General features: G+C 44.4%; 1 protein-coding gene across 4 annotated transcripts in view; it reads right to left on the bottom strand.

The window, feature by feature from the left end:
• Window positions 1-14188, bottom strand: part of LOC124243000 (core histone macro-H2A.1) — a 73387-nt gene that overhangs the window by 17163 nt on the left and 42036 nt on the right. Inside the window, exons 5-6 of one of the 4 annotated variants that reach the window (XM_046668526.1) lie at window positions 9999-10109; window positions 648-738 (exon numbers count right to left, since the gene is read on the bottom strand). In XM_046668526.1, coding sequence (XP_046524482.1) covers window positions 648-738; window positions 9999-10109 — 202 coding nt within the window. Of the gene's footprint in view, window positions 1-647; window positions 739-2403; window positions 2504-9998; window positions 10110-14188 lie in introns of all 4 variants that reach the window. The other 3 variants (XM_046668524.1, XM_046668527.1, XM_046668525.1) reach the window with 3 other exon arrangements.

Genomic DNA, 14188 nt, shown 5'->3' with positions numbered 1-14188 from the left:
TCCAGGAGCGAAGTGAGGGTGATGCACGTCAGCTGCCCGGGGAGAGGAAGGAGCTTTCGAGGTCTAGGAGAGTGTTTCTCAAGTGTGGTCTAGGGACACCACATCAGATGAGGTGACAGTCATGCACTTAAGGTCTGAGAGCCCCTGAGGGTGGGAGAGTGTTCTGCGAGTGTCCCGTGTGCACCTGAGGCTTTAAGACCATTTTCAGGAATGAGTGTGCTTCTGACACAGAGAGAGAGGTGTGTGGGGCAGAGACCTGTGCACAGGCATTCATTCCTGTACGTCTGGGGCACAGAAGTGATCTTGGATACCACTCTGCCGATCTGGCTGCATCCCCCTTACAGCTGAAATCACGTGTGAACCCAGTCTCCAACACAGCTGTGCTTCGTGAATCAAATGAAGAAACGATGTTGCTGAACCAGTTTCCAAACCAGAACTGTGCCCATTTGTGAGCTGCATGCTGTACCCTGGCTGACAGCTAGCTGTATTTCTTCAGTTCACAACCCGGGGGCGGAAGACCTTGGGAAGGTCAGGACAGCTGGAAGTGTGAAATGAATGCAGCCTGCGTAGCTGTCAAAGGATCAAGCTGTCTGCGGCGGCCGACTGACCATGCACACACATACTCGGCAGCACCCGCTAGGCATTACCTACTTCACCACCGGTGTAGAAGTCAGTGTTTGTCGGGTGAACGACAGCGTCACTGTCGATGGAGGCAATGTCAGCCTGTACAACTTGCAACTATAACAGGTAAACAGATGGACATCAACTGTGCTGGACCGGGACCGCGCACAGGCACATTCACTAACGCCCCGAGGGCAGGGCCGCCTACCTGGTCGATTCCAACCCACGAGCCAAAGGGGCAATCAGTCCACCAAGTGCGCACACGTGGACGGGGGTGAGGAGAGGAGGAGGAGGAACATCAAATGTGACATGTTTAAATTAAACATTTGAATGACAAGTCCAAAAAAAGAGAAACACACACATGAGATCATTTCCAAAGGTTAAAAGAAATAAAACAACGAATGCCCCATTTCACTTGGCAAAGCCTATAAAACTGGCACCCACTGAGAAGGCTACTAAAACATGGCATCTGTTTTAAAAATATGTAGACTATCAGGCCACCCAAAACAACAAGTTTCTCCATTTTGTCGGCAGCAGGCAACGCTCGGGGTTTTTTATTCTTGTGACAGTCGTCATTTTGAAAACTGAGAAAACAGTAGAGCTTTTATTTTTTTCCCTCAAGGTGTAAATATATTTTTCCAGGCTTACCTATTATCCTAGTCAATTTTATTTTTACGTATTTTACATACAAATTGTACTTTGGATAGAATCCTTGCTTTTTCTAGCTTGTGACCTTTTTTTTTAAAGAAGATATAAGGTAGTTGGAAAACCAGTTGAACAGGGCATTCTTGAGTCCAAGGTCCCATGTCTTCAGCCCATTCTTGGACCCAGTTTGTGTGGGTCGGGCCTGGGTTCTGAATGAGCATTTCTCCCAGGAAATATGCCCTCTTTACAAAAGCTGGGAGCCAAAGGCACACAAAACACACCTCTGTCAGCACCAGGCACGAGTCTGCCTTGGGGGCATCTGCTAGCCTGTTGCCCCTGGCAAGGCTCACAGCTAAGAGGACAGGAGCATTTATTGTGCCCCTGAGCTGTCCTTTATGCAAGAATGGAGCCAAAGAACAGGACACCTGAGGGGTACCTCCCAGCTTGCCCTGAACCATCAACCCTCCTGAGCCCGGAGACACTATGGCTCTGGGGCAATTTTCCTCCATAGGAACTCACTCAGAAAGAGAGATTGCCCTTCTGTTTACTATCATCCTCTAGCCACATAATTCATGAAGGTGACACTCAGTCATATGCTGTTTTCAGTTGCAGAAAAAGTTAAAAAAAAAACAACAGTGTGTGGTAAATCTGGGGGAAAGCAATTTGCTGGTAGATTAAAGACAGCTTAATGGTATACTGATACAACTTAATTCTCTCCCTTTTTAAGTGCTTTCAAGCTTCATTTGAGTGTCACTTCTAATTAAGGCTTAAATGGAGAAACTATCATTTTGTAGTTACCTGAGATTTTTCAGTTCTAAAAAAAAATACAAACACATTTTTTAAAAATCCCCCCCCCAAGTAACCAGCAGTCAGTACGATCATTATGGAAGAGAATTTAGATGGCAATATATTTACAATCAAGGGGAAAGTAGCCCATCGCACTTAATGAAACATCAGATTGTTTCCATTTGGAATGGGTTGGAGCAAGCAGACATTCAATGTCTATACTCAAACGTTAATCCCAAATTTGGGAATTTGGCTTGACCATCTGAAGTTTGAGAAGATGAAAAGCCTAAATTCTGGATTCCATAACTTTTCATCTGACAGCTGGCAGTGCCAAACCCCATCCCCAATTACCTAGGTCATCTTTAAGGTCAATGTCAGCATTGGTAGGATTGATTATGGCCTCCACCTCAAAGCCGGCTAAATTACTGATTTCACTGTGAATAAGGTTCAGCTGAAAAGAAAAGCATGAGGTGGGAAATAACAGGACAGCCGGGAGTCACAGAGAAGGGAGCCTTGGGATACAGATGAAGGACAGTGGACACTCCAAGTCTGCTGGGCACGAAGGGGAATGGGGAGTCGCTGGCTAAAATGAATCCATTTCAAACAAAAGACTCAAATGCCGCACGGGATGCTGAAAGGAAGCAAGCTGGGCCAAGGGTCTAGAACCTGGTGGGTGATGCTTGGGACAAAAGAGGCATAAGCCAGATTGGACTGGTGGATCCACCTCCCTTTAAAGCAACTTGTGATCTAGGGGCCAAAGTAAAGCAGCCGTCAGGACCCAGAATCAGAATACTCATTGCTGGGTGGGTGGAGGTGGTCTATGTGACTCTCCTCTTCTTTGAGGGCTAGAATGGTGAAGTCCGATTTGTTTTGGGCAAACCCTTAGTATCTCTGCCATTCTCCTCCAAGAGGCCATGTGTCTCTATGGCTGTGCCCATCACAGTGACCACTGGCTGGCTGGCTCTCCTGCCCCGCTCAGGGATGGCAAGGAGCTAGAATGGTCTGTTGCTTAGTAACATCTAATTTTATATGCCTATTAGTCATGTAATGCTGAAGGTCTGGTGAAACCCAGGAACAGAAATAGCAGTTCTCTAGCACGGCAATGTGTCTTTTAAACTGTTTTCACTCTGTTGGTGAGGTTACTATGGGGCCCAGAGGGTTGAGCATTTTCCTTGAGTGAGTTTCATGAGTACCAAGCAACTGGCTCTTTCTGAAGAGCCACTGAATGTTCTCCCTCTCCACTGTTATCCTGTTGTCATAGTAACCCTCAGTTTGTGAGGAATCCTAAGTTCTAGATTCAGCTGTCAGAGGGGCAAGGGGAATTAGCTGGCCCAGGACTACTGTCCTAGGTCCTGTTCCTCCCCATCCTGTTCTTAGGTACAAGTGCCTGCAGCAAAGCACACACACCTTCTCTCTCTTTCAATGAAGATGCTCATTCTTCAGTGACATAAATTCCTAACAGCTGCAGCAAAGAGCAATGCCTAAGGAGCCCCCAGAGGAGCAGGTGCCCAAGACCGACTGTGATGCAGGCTGGGGGCCCTGACTGCAGCCTGCCAGGCCTGGCAGGGCAGGAGCCTTTGTCCGGGCGCTCCCTCCGAGGAGAGGGCCGGGTGCAGACACTTGGCAGGGAGGCTCTTGGCAACTGAGCTCCAAGTTGCTGGATTTCTAGGGCCAAACATTTTGTTGAAAACAAAACCAAACAAAAAACCTGACATTCTATAAGCATTAGAAATATAAACCCGCATTTCTGATTCCCAGAAGCAGTCAGTAGATTCTCAAAAAAGGGACCCGCCTGGACTTAAAGTCATCCTTTGTGAGAAAGGAAATAAATTTGGTTGCATGGCCAGGGAAGGGCTCTGGCTAGGCCCTGCCACAGGGCAGTGACCCTCACTCTTCATTAGGACTCAAAGGGAGAAGAGGAACAAGTTTTCCCCACTTGGCCGTCCCAGGGTTTGGTTCCCAGCATAACGGGGTGATTCAGGGGCCACCCACATCCCTGAAGCTGAAGTAAGCCACTGGGGTGATCTCACGGCAAAGCCCTCAGAAGCCCAGGGCCCTGGTGCCAGGACAGAGGCAGAAAAGAGAGACAAGCATCGGGGCCAGGGTGCCCACTGCCGCACACAGGGAGAAGGGGTGAGTGGGCACAGACTAGGGGGCCTCAGGGTAAAGCAAGTGAACATTCAGGACAAGGTAAAGGCTTTGATTCTGACAGCTTCTAAGTATTGCACTTTACTTCTAGAAAACAGTTGATAAAAACTCAGATTAAGCCCATAACTCCCTGCTCCCACCAAAAAAACCCACAACAACCCTCTCTGTGCAAAGAGGTAGGAGGTTGTTGGGCAAGGAAGGAAAAGGAGAAAAAAGGAAAAGAAACACTTGGTATGGTGTGGATGAGTATACTTTTAAGGAATCTGAGATTCCTTTTTTGTTTGTTTAAAAACCATACGTGTTCAAATCCTTAAAATTCACACTATTTTTTTCCCAATTGTATAGATGCTTCTGGATTTGTACTCGAAATGCCTCATTGGAAAGTCAGCTATTTCCATGGGCTCCAATTCAACTAGCCGGGAAGACCCCGGTAGCCTGTCTCTGCCTTGGCCTGGGGAGAACCACCCCTCTGTCTAGAGGAATGGGCTCTCTCGGGAAATGGGGCTTCACGGCTTTGCGGAAGCGAGGGAGTGGCTGCAAACAGAACTCAAGCTCCTTGGAGAATTCCCAGTTCACTCTGGACTCATCACCTCCCCTCTGAGCAGAGGCAGCCCCGTTCCTGAAAGCACAGAATTCTGCACCTTAGGGAGCCACTTCCACCAGCACTGAGAATTCCCAACTAACCAAAGGGCTGGTTCACGCTCACCCACAGCTGAGCCTTGATTTTCCAACTACGCTCTGCTGTGCACCAGGTTCAGCAGAAGTCCTCAGGGAGAGGGGCTGAGCCACAAAACAGTTTTGCTGCTATTAAATATGTACAAATAAGTATGTTTTAAAAAATTGTCTGGACTATAGAGCAGGTTTGTTTGGCAGAGGGATGGGGATGGGAGAGGACAAATTGCTTCAGGCACTTTGGAAAGACAAATGGGTAATCAACTTGGCTGGGGCAGGCTGAACCAGTGAGCAGAAGCTAACAGTGAGAGGATCATGAACAAAGATGGCAGCTCCCCTGGACAGGAGAAGAAAACCCATGAGCACAGGGCACAAATGGGCCATGTGTGCACATGTCTGAAAAGGATCCCACTGTTTATGGACACACATATGCATAGGTCTGGTAGGGCTAGGATGATGCCCAGTCCTGGGAGGTCCCAGGATCCAATCCAACTGGGCCTCTCAGCTGAAGGGCAGTGGCTGTCTCAAGCATATGGCACAGCAGGAGTTCTTACAGGCTGGGAAATCAGATTGCTGGGGAACTGTGAAAATTCTCAAGTTTAGTCTGATCTTCTGGGAGGGAGGAGGGTCATTAATGATTTCAGAATTTGAATAAGGTGACTACTTCTTTGTCTCATCATTGAAAAAGATGGAAAATTAAGTTTTGAACCACAGCATGGGGAGTTTAAAATATCTGTCAAGACTGTTGGCCACTGGAGAGAGTGACCAAAGGGTACTGCCCGTTATAGAGCACAAGGGGATCCCACTGGGCCGCGGAGCTGGGAGAAAGAGACCTAGCCAAGTGTCCTTCAAGCTCCCTTCCCCCACTGGGACCTGATGACGTTAATCCCAGCTGGCTCTGCTGTAGCTCTGATGCCCACAGTACTTGAGCCCTCCCTCAAGTGGTTATGCCTGCACTAACCCTTGTTCTCTACTGACGATGGAACTCCTTAGAGAAGCTCCTCGAAGGCAGAGAGTAGGTTGCCGGCTAGCCCCAAGTGCCACGGAACGCCCAAGACAGTGCTCGGGTTTCTGCTGGCACCCAGATAGAGTTGGAACTGAAGGTCAAACATCCTTACATAACTCTGAGATGAAATGAACACCCCCCTTCCCTTAAAGCAGGGCTAACGGAAACACCAGAGCTCAGGAATGGAGCCTTTGGCCTGGCTTGGACCTGAGGTGGCTCAGAGCCAACCGGCCATCCTGGAAGGGAGGCTGGCACCTACCATTTAGGGCAGGTCAGGAGGAGGCCCGCCAATGACAGGGAAGGAGCTGGTGGCTTGGAGCTACTGGATAGGCCTCTGGCTGCCTTGACATGACCCACTTGGCGACAGGACATAGTACAATCCTATTTTGTTTTTACATAATATGATCAGAAATTCAATTTTAGGAAATTAAAGTGATTGTTAAAGATTATCTGACTGACATGTTGAGTCTAGCCTGTAATTGTCAGATTTTGGTGTCTCTTATGCCTCATAATGGACAAGGAAGGAAGAAGACTGGCTGGTCTTATTTTCCTGTGTTAGCCACATAAAATGCAACTCTTTTCCTGTCTCCAAAGTCCACTTCAACTAAGAAGGATGGAAAGGGCATGTCTTTCATAGAATTGTTTCTAAATTCCTCATGGAGAACCGTGTTTCTCTGTGGCCCAGTCTAGGGCCCGCTCCTGCCCTTGCCTCTGAGATGAAGGGGGTCCTTCATCTGTGCTATGCTGCCCACCTGCATGCATCCCCCACCTCAAGCCTGGTGGTGGCATCTGGTAGGTTTCAGGCTAGAATGTGTCACACAAAGGTAAGGACTCATGTGGGCACTTCTGGAGCCTCAGGAACCGAGTCACCACTCTTCATGGCTTCGCCAGTTTCCTAAACTTCTCAGAAGCCAATCTTCAGCCATAGGGTGGAGAGCAGGTAACGGCCCTCTCCTCTTCATTACTGCTTCAAGAGCTCCCTCTCTCCTTACAGTTCCCAGCCTCTGGGAGGGGAGTAGGGTGTTTGGATCCAAGGGAGAAAACCCATGCTACCCAACCCCTGCCTTTAGTGGCCCACAGGGCTGTGGCTGTGATCTTGATATTTGGGAGGGTGTAGACTCATACCCTCCGTACGCTGCCTTTCCAACAGTTTCAAATAACACTGACCCTACTGAGGAAGCCTAAATCATTTACTACCACTGACACAGGTTTATAGAAATAACACTTTGGAAGTATTTTTTTGGAAATAAAACCATGAGGTTTTTAAATCTCTGAAAAGAGGCTTGTGAACCACAAAGCAAAAACATTTAGTGGATTCAGACTCACAGCACTGTTTTCTTTTGAAAAACAAAAGAAAACATTTCTTTTCTAATGAGGGCGATTACTCCTGAGACTCCAGCATGTGAAATACATCATCAACAACAATTAGATCCCAGGCTGCTGAGCCCAGGGCCAGCTTCCCCTGTGAGTAGCTTAGCAACCATGCCTTCCAGGGCTGGAGCGAGTACAGGATCACCTGTCTCCACCTCAGCTTGCTTGCACTATAAAAGCATAGGTTTCATGGTCACCGATGGAAAAATAAGATCCGAAGAACACAGGGTACCATCTAGTAATCATTCTAAAGTACCCTTTTTGAAATATTTCCTAAAGTCCAAGTCAGAATTAATGTTTGTAATCATAACACTTTAAAATGTGCTTTGTGTAAACATTTGTGTGTGTCAGTTTTACGACTCTTGCCCCTTTTGCACTCTATGCCATGACTTTCACCTGACAGCAGCAGCCAATAAGGGCCAGAAAGCACTGCTTCAAAATAGTGCTCCGAACTGTAGCATTCCCCCATCTCACGCTGCAGGGCCAGAGCTCCAGACAGCCCCTGGCACCTGTTTCTATTTTCCTGCCCAGGCTTACTTGAGATGCTGCTTTATTCTGTGAGGCCACATTTGGGGAGAGGCAGTTTACTCGGCTAAGGGGAGTCTGCAGTGCTGGATTTGAGGGTACCTCATCTGGATGTGTGAGTCTTGGGTCATTAAGCTGAAAGCACATTTAACTCAAAGGGCAGTCTCACGGGAGCTTGGTGTTTGTTCTCAGCACTAACGCTTAACTGTGTGACATGGCAAAGAAGGCGGGGGTCTGCGTGGTTCTGCACTCAGCCCCTTCTCTTACAGCTGACCATTTTACAATGGGTTCCAGCTCAACCACTCCTTTCAGATTCTCCCTCCAAAAGTCAAGACATCAAACAGAGTACATTAGTTTCATCGTCAAGTCCACTTCTTCCATGTTCCTCTATTTCTTAAATAATATTAGACGACATCCCTGTGAATTATTATAGAGCATCAATACTTCTCTATAGCTTTTTGGAGTCCACCTCCCCAGCTCTGAGTGGGGTACAGTCAGTATTAGCAGAATTTGTACTTCCTGGTACTTTTATGCCTATGGCACCTGGTCCTGAGGCCTGAGATCAGGGGTACCCAAAACGGAGGAGAAGACAGCACTGCTTGGTTGCAGAGGAGCTAGCAAGATGTCTGCAGCCTTTGCTGCCTCCCTTCCAGGGCTCACGTGCAGCAGAGCCCAAACAAGGCCCTGATCCCAAGACCAAGAAGTACAAGAAGGGCATCTCCATTTGTCTGTGGATATTTGTACGGCTGAGTGCTGCTATTTTGGAAATATTTGAGTTCATCCAGCAAGGGGCTGTGAGTTCTAATTTGAGGTTGGCTTTGGGGTGGCCAGCAGGAGGAAGCAAGAATACAGGGAAGGGAGCGGCCAGGGTCAGGGGACCTAAAGGCAGGGAGGGGGAAGGAGGAGGGCGAGTGTGGCCCCAGGGGCTGAACTATTCTACTTGTTTAACAGGCCCCAAGTCCTGACTAATCATCCATGTCAGGGATCTAAAGCACACTGGAGATAGTCCTAAATAGCAGGAGTTTTTCACACTTTAGTTCAAACCAAAGCAATCTGGATGACAGGTCACATTAACTTTCAATATATTACCCAAAGGACACATTAAAGGGTGTGAAAGTAGACCCAGGTGGTTGCCTTCACTGTTGAGTTGCAATTTTTTAAATAAATAAAAAAATATTTTAAACAAAAACTTTTAAACACCCCAGACCTTAAGATGACAACTAGTGCTGGTTATTTTTCCCTTTGAAAAATGCATACAGAATACAGATAATGGTTATAAATGTAAACTGTAATGGAGATTTGCTGGAACATAGAGTCCACCACAGGAACTGCGTCATGAGAGCCTGAGCACAATGAGCGACAGGGGAGGGGGAGGAGCGCTTGCAGTGACGTGAGCAGGACGGGGTCACTGAGGTGCAAAAGAAAACTGACAGTGAGGTTTTAAAAATGATGCAGCTTCAGAACCACGTTGTTAACCACAATCAAACTAGACAAAATTGACAGGGAAGGTCAAATTCATGCCTTTAATTTTTTTAATGTAGGATAAAAATGTTAAGAAAAGTTTAATTTTCTCTCTCTCCACTTTTTTTTTTGGTGTTAATAGAGAATTATTAATTAATTCTCATTCTCAGTTCTTAACGGCCTTTGCATCATTTTTATTTCCAACAAAAGTGAATCATCTTTTACAAAACCATGGTGTCCTGGCAAAGTTGCATCACTGGGGCAGCTGAAAATGTATTGTCCATGGTCAAAAGAAACCAACAATTGGCTTGAGGTGTCCCCGGGTAGCTCTGCACCCGTTGTAGAAGTCTAGAAACAATCCAGCCCCCTTGATCAGGGGCTCTACCTTCAGTGCCCACTAGAAGTGAGTTGCCTGCTTGATCATTCCTTTTCCAGGACCCAGTGTGGACTTCTGGCTGTTTTTCTGGCCAGTGCTATATGATGACCAGGTTATCCCACAGAAGCAGCTCCTCCCACAGACTAAGCCCCAGGGTGTTCCAACCCCCCAAGGAAGCCTTTTTCCCTCTTCTTTATCCTATCTCCTCTTCCAGCCTGCCAGTCTCCCGGCAGCTTCTCCATCCACTGCCCTCAATGAGGCCACTCCTAAAGCCCCAGCCGCCCACTCTCTCCACCCACACCCGTGAGGCCTTCTTGCCACTGGGACAAGTCTTGTCCCCATCTGTCCAGGGGCCCACAAGCAGACCAAGGCTGCATATCTGCCTACCTTCTGGCCGAGGAAGAGGCTCTTGGTGGAGAGGACCGTGAAGCCGTCAGCAGGTGTGCCCTCGGTTGTGCTGTCGGCACTGGCTGCCTTGCTGACTTCTCCCTGCTTCTTCTTGCACAAATAGAAGAGTCAGTCTAAGGCCCACAACAGACAGAGACCACAGGAATCTGGGCTTTCTAACAGGGAGGCGACTCACAGCCCTTACCCATAACACCCAAGAGAAAACCAGAAACCAAACCACAACGAGTTCTTGGCATTTCTCAAAGTAAGGGCCTAAAGGCTTATTTTGAAGTCCAAGAGTTCCATGAAGAGTGTTAAATTGTATTTTCATCACTTTTTATCTAAAAAAACTTAGCTACTTAAAGGCAAAACTTTACAGTGATAATTTAGAACAGAACAATTTTCATAAATTTAGACCAAGTAAATGTCTCCTAATTAAGGGTCTTTACATTCTAGATGTCTGTACACTATTCAGATTTAAGGGGGAAAAACAAACTGTTCAAGATCATCAGTTCTGAAAGAGCAAAAACGCAGACCAAGGACCATACCCTCTAAATCTCCCCAGGCCAGGAGGTAAGACCCCCAACTCTCCTTCCTTAAAACCAGGCTTGGAGAAGGATCCATATGGTGGCAGTTGGTGAGCCATCTGTCCCCCAGGGACTCTCACACCTGGTAGTGGGCATGGATCTCAGCATGCCCCTGGGCGTCATGCCCAAGCCTCATGCATCATTGAGACTGAAGTATGGGTACCCTGGGGTTCCCAAGAGCCATCCAAGGGGTATGTTGTACAGAGAGGTTTAATTAATTTCCAGATTCTCAACATCTTCATGTCATTTTCCTAAAATTGATCTGCTCTAAGAGTTATCTACACCTGTGGTCAAGGTTTCATGTCGAGTCTCCTTGCATGACCACCCCTCTCCCACCTGCTAGAGCAAATACTAGTGTGGTACACCACCCCAGAAGCATGGATGCATATATCTTTCCTAGTCTTTTATACGTATTTCTGTTAAGGACAAGGCTTGTATTAGAAATGGCTATTTTTCCTCATTTGGGGATTTTCTGCATTCAAATACATTGTAGAGTAAATAGTGAGACCAAAGGCAATTTTTGTCTAGACACTTTACCTTTTCCCTTCCCCCAATTACTATCAAACATTACATCACTCCTGAGGGATGGTTGAGCGGGAACAAATCAAGAAAGTAAGAAGTGAGAAATATTACAGATGCCACGCCTTCCTGCAGGATGAATCTGGACCATAAAGTCGGGGCAGGGCCTATGCGCTATCCATTTGCCCATTTAGGATTCAAACTCATTAACACAGTAACATTTTACTTACAATGAAAAGTAAAGTCTAATTTTGCTGAGTGCTTTCACAATAAGGACTGCTTTGGTATTTAGGTTACATAGCTAACCTGGAACATTTTCCATAAATTAAGTGAGCTAAATCTGAAGCTCCAAAGTGTTGATATAAATGATAAGACAAGAAGCATTTTATCAAGAAATATGGTATTAGCAAAGATATAATAAAATTATCACTATTTTGGTTTTCTTAATACTTTGTATCAGATTTGACAAGTGAAAGAGAAACAGTTATAATCAACAATTACATGGTAAGTCTTAGTAAAGCCTTTTTTGATAGACTTTCCAGGAAACAAGAGAGGGAAAGAAAGGCTGGATGACAAATCCTTTCACAAGTCAGATGTTTCTAATTCTGTGCTTTCAACAAAACTGAAGAAATACCAAATTGAGTTAACAGCTGATAGATCATTAAAGAACAAGATTGATGAAGTTTAGTTAATAGTAGTGTACCAGTGCTGGTTTCCTAGTTGTGACCATGTACCATGGTTATGGAAGATAATAACAACAGGGAAACTGGGTGGGGGATAGTCGGGAACTTTCTGTACTGTCTTTGTAACTTTTCTGTAAATCTAAAATGATTCTAAAATAAAACATTTATTTAAATAAATTGATGACAGATTACTATGTGATTGTTGGCACACAACTCGGAAAGAGTTCAGAGTGATGTCGCTGTAACAAAATCCTTTCTATTCTCATTTAATGATTCTTGTGAACAAGATTTTCCAGACACTTATAGATATAAAAACATAAGATGCTGAACTCCATCTCATTTTAGCTATAAGTAACATTCATCTAAGGATACTTGAGTTAATTGGAAAAAGTCTATCTTCATCCATCACATTACGAGATATAGTTCCAAGAAAATTTTACATTTTCCTTAATATTTATTACAATTCGTTAAGTATTTGCCATTTGATCAATTATGTACTATTAATAAATGTGGTAACTATCCAATTCTGTAGAATCCATAACGTTTAGTGCTTTTATGATCACAAGAAATTTTTTCAAAATAAATTTAAATTTATATATGTTCTTTTTGTTGCAGAGATCAATAAAATACTACAAGCATAAAAATGTGTTACATTAGGATAAAATTTTGTGAGGCAAGTGAAAGAGAAATAAAGGGTTCAAGGAGAAAAATCACGTAAATGTTCGAACTTATGATTGAGATACAAAAACTTTCAAAATTGTTTTAGGAGGTATGCAAGCAAAAAAGTTTGAAAACCACTGCTCTACCCAGTGAACACCATGCATACAGGACATGCTTGGTAAATGCTTGGGAATGGGATGCAGCTGATACGTACACAAGGATTTAGTGCTTCTGCCCAAGGATACTTGGATTTTAAGAGGTTAGAAAGCCCTAACTAATAAAATTTCAGGCATCTGGGAATAGGAGCTGGTTTTACTGGGAAGAGGAGTCCTGAGAGCTTCCTTATGCCCCTGATACAAGTCAGCAGCCACCTATGCAGGTCTAAGGCTTAACTGGTGATAATTAATACAGGTAATTTTCAGCAATGATTCACTTGCTTATGGCCTCCTCCATTAAAGATGTTGCCCTACACTGTAAACTGGTATAGCCACTATGGAAAACAGGAAGGAGGTTCCTTGAAAAATTAAAATAGAACTCCTATATAATTCAGAAATTCCATTTCTGGGAATATATCTGAAGGAAGTGAAAATACTATGAGGAAGTGATATCTGCACCCCCATGTTCATAGCAGCATTATTTACAATAGCCAAGACATGGAAACAACCTAAGTGTCCATCGGCAGATGAATGGATAAAGAATTTGTGAGATACACACACACACAGGAATATTATTCAGCCATAAAAAAGAAGGAAATCCTGCCAGGAAGACCAGAGAGTTCCAAATAAGATGAACCCAAAGAGATCCACACCAAGACACATTATAATTAAAATGTCAAAAGTTAAAGACAAAGTGAGACTCTTAAAAACAGCAAGAGAAAACAACTTGTTTCATACAAAGGAACCCCCATAAGACTATCAGCAGAAACTCTGCAGGCCAAAAGGGACTGACACAACATAGTCGAAGTGCTGTTAAGTCAAAAACCGCCAACCAAGAATATTCTACCTGGCAAAGTTGCCCTTCAGAATTGAAGGAGAAATAAAGAGTTTTCAAGCTAAGCAAAAGCTAAAAGAGTTCATCACCACTAAACTGGTCTTACAAGAAATGTCAAAGGGACTTTAAGCTGAAAAGGGCACTAATTAGTAACAAGAAAACATATGAAAGTATAAATCTCTCTGGTAAAGGTAAATATGTAGTAAAGGTGGTGGATTAATCACTTATAAAGCTAGTATGAAGGGTAGAAAGACAAATAGTAAAAATAACTATAACTACAATAATTAGTTTAGGAATACACAACATAAAAAGATATAAAATGTGACATCAAAAACATAAAACTGGGGTGGGGGAGGGAGAGTAAAAATGTAGAGCTTTAGAATGTGTTCAAACTTAAAATAGTTAGAAATATAAGTTGTTATATGTAAGTCTCATGGTAACCACAAAGCAAAAGCCTATAGTAGATATGTAAAAGGTAAAGAGAAAGAAATCTAAGCATACAATTACAGAAAATCATCAAATCACAAAGGAAGAGAGTAAGAGAAGAGGAAAGGAACAAAGGAACTACAAAACAGAAAATAATTTACAAAATGGCAATAAGTGGATACCTATCAATAACTACATTAAATATAAATGGACTAAATTCTCCAATCAAAAGACACAGAGTGACCAAATGGATAAAAACATAAGACCCATCCATATGCTGACTATAAGAGACTTACTTCAGATGTATGAACACATACAGACTGAA

This window comes from Equus quagga, chromosome 7, assembly GCF_021613505.1.
Source record: "Equus quagga isolate Etosha38 chromosome 7, UCLA_HA_Equagga_1.0, whole genome shotgun sequence".
NCBI classification, from domain to species: Eukaryota; Metazoa; Chordata; class Mammalia; order Perissodactyla; family Equidae; genus Equus; species Equus quagga.
This window is presented reverse-complemented; position numbering and strand designations above follow the sequence as displayed.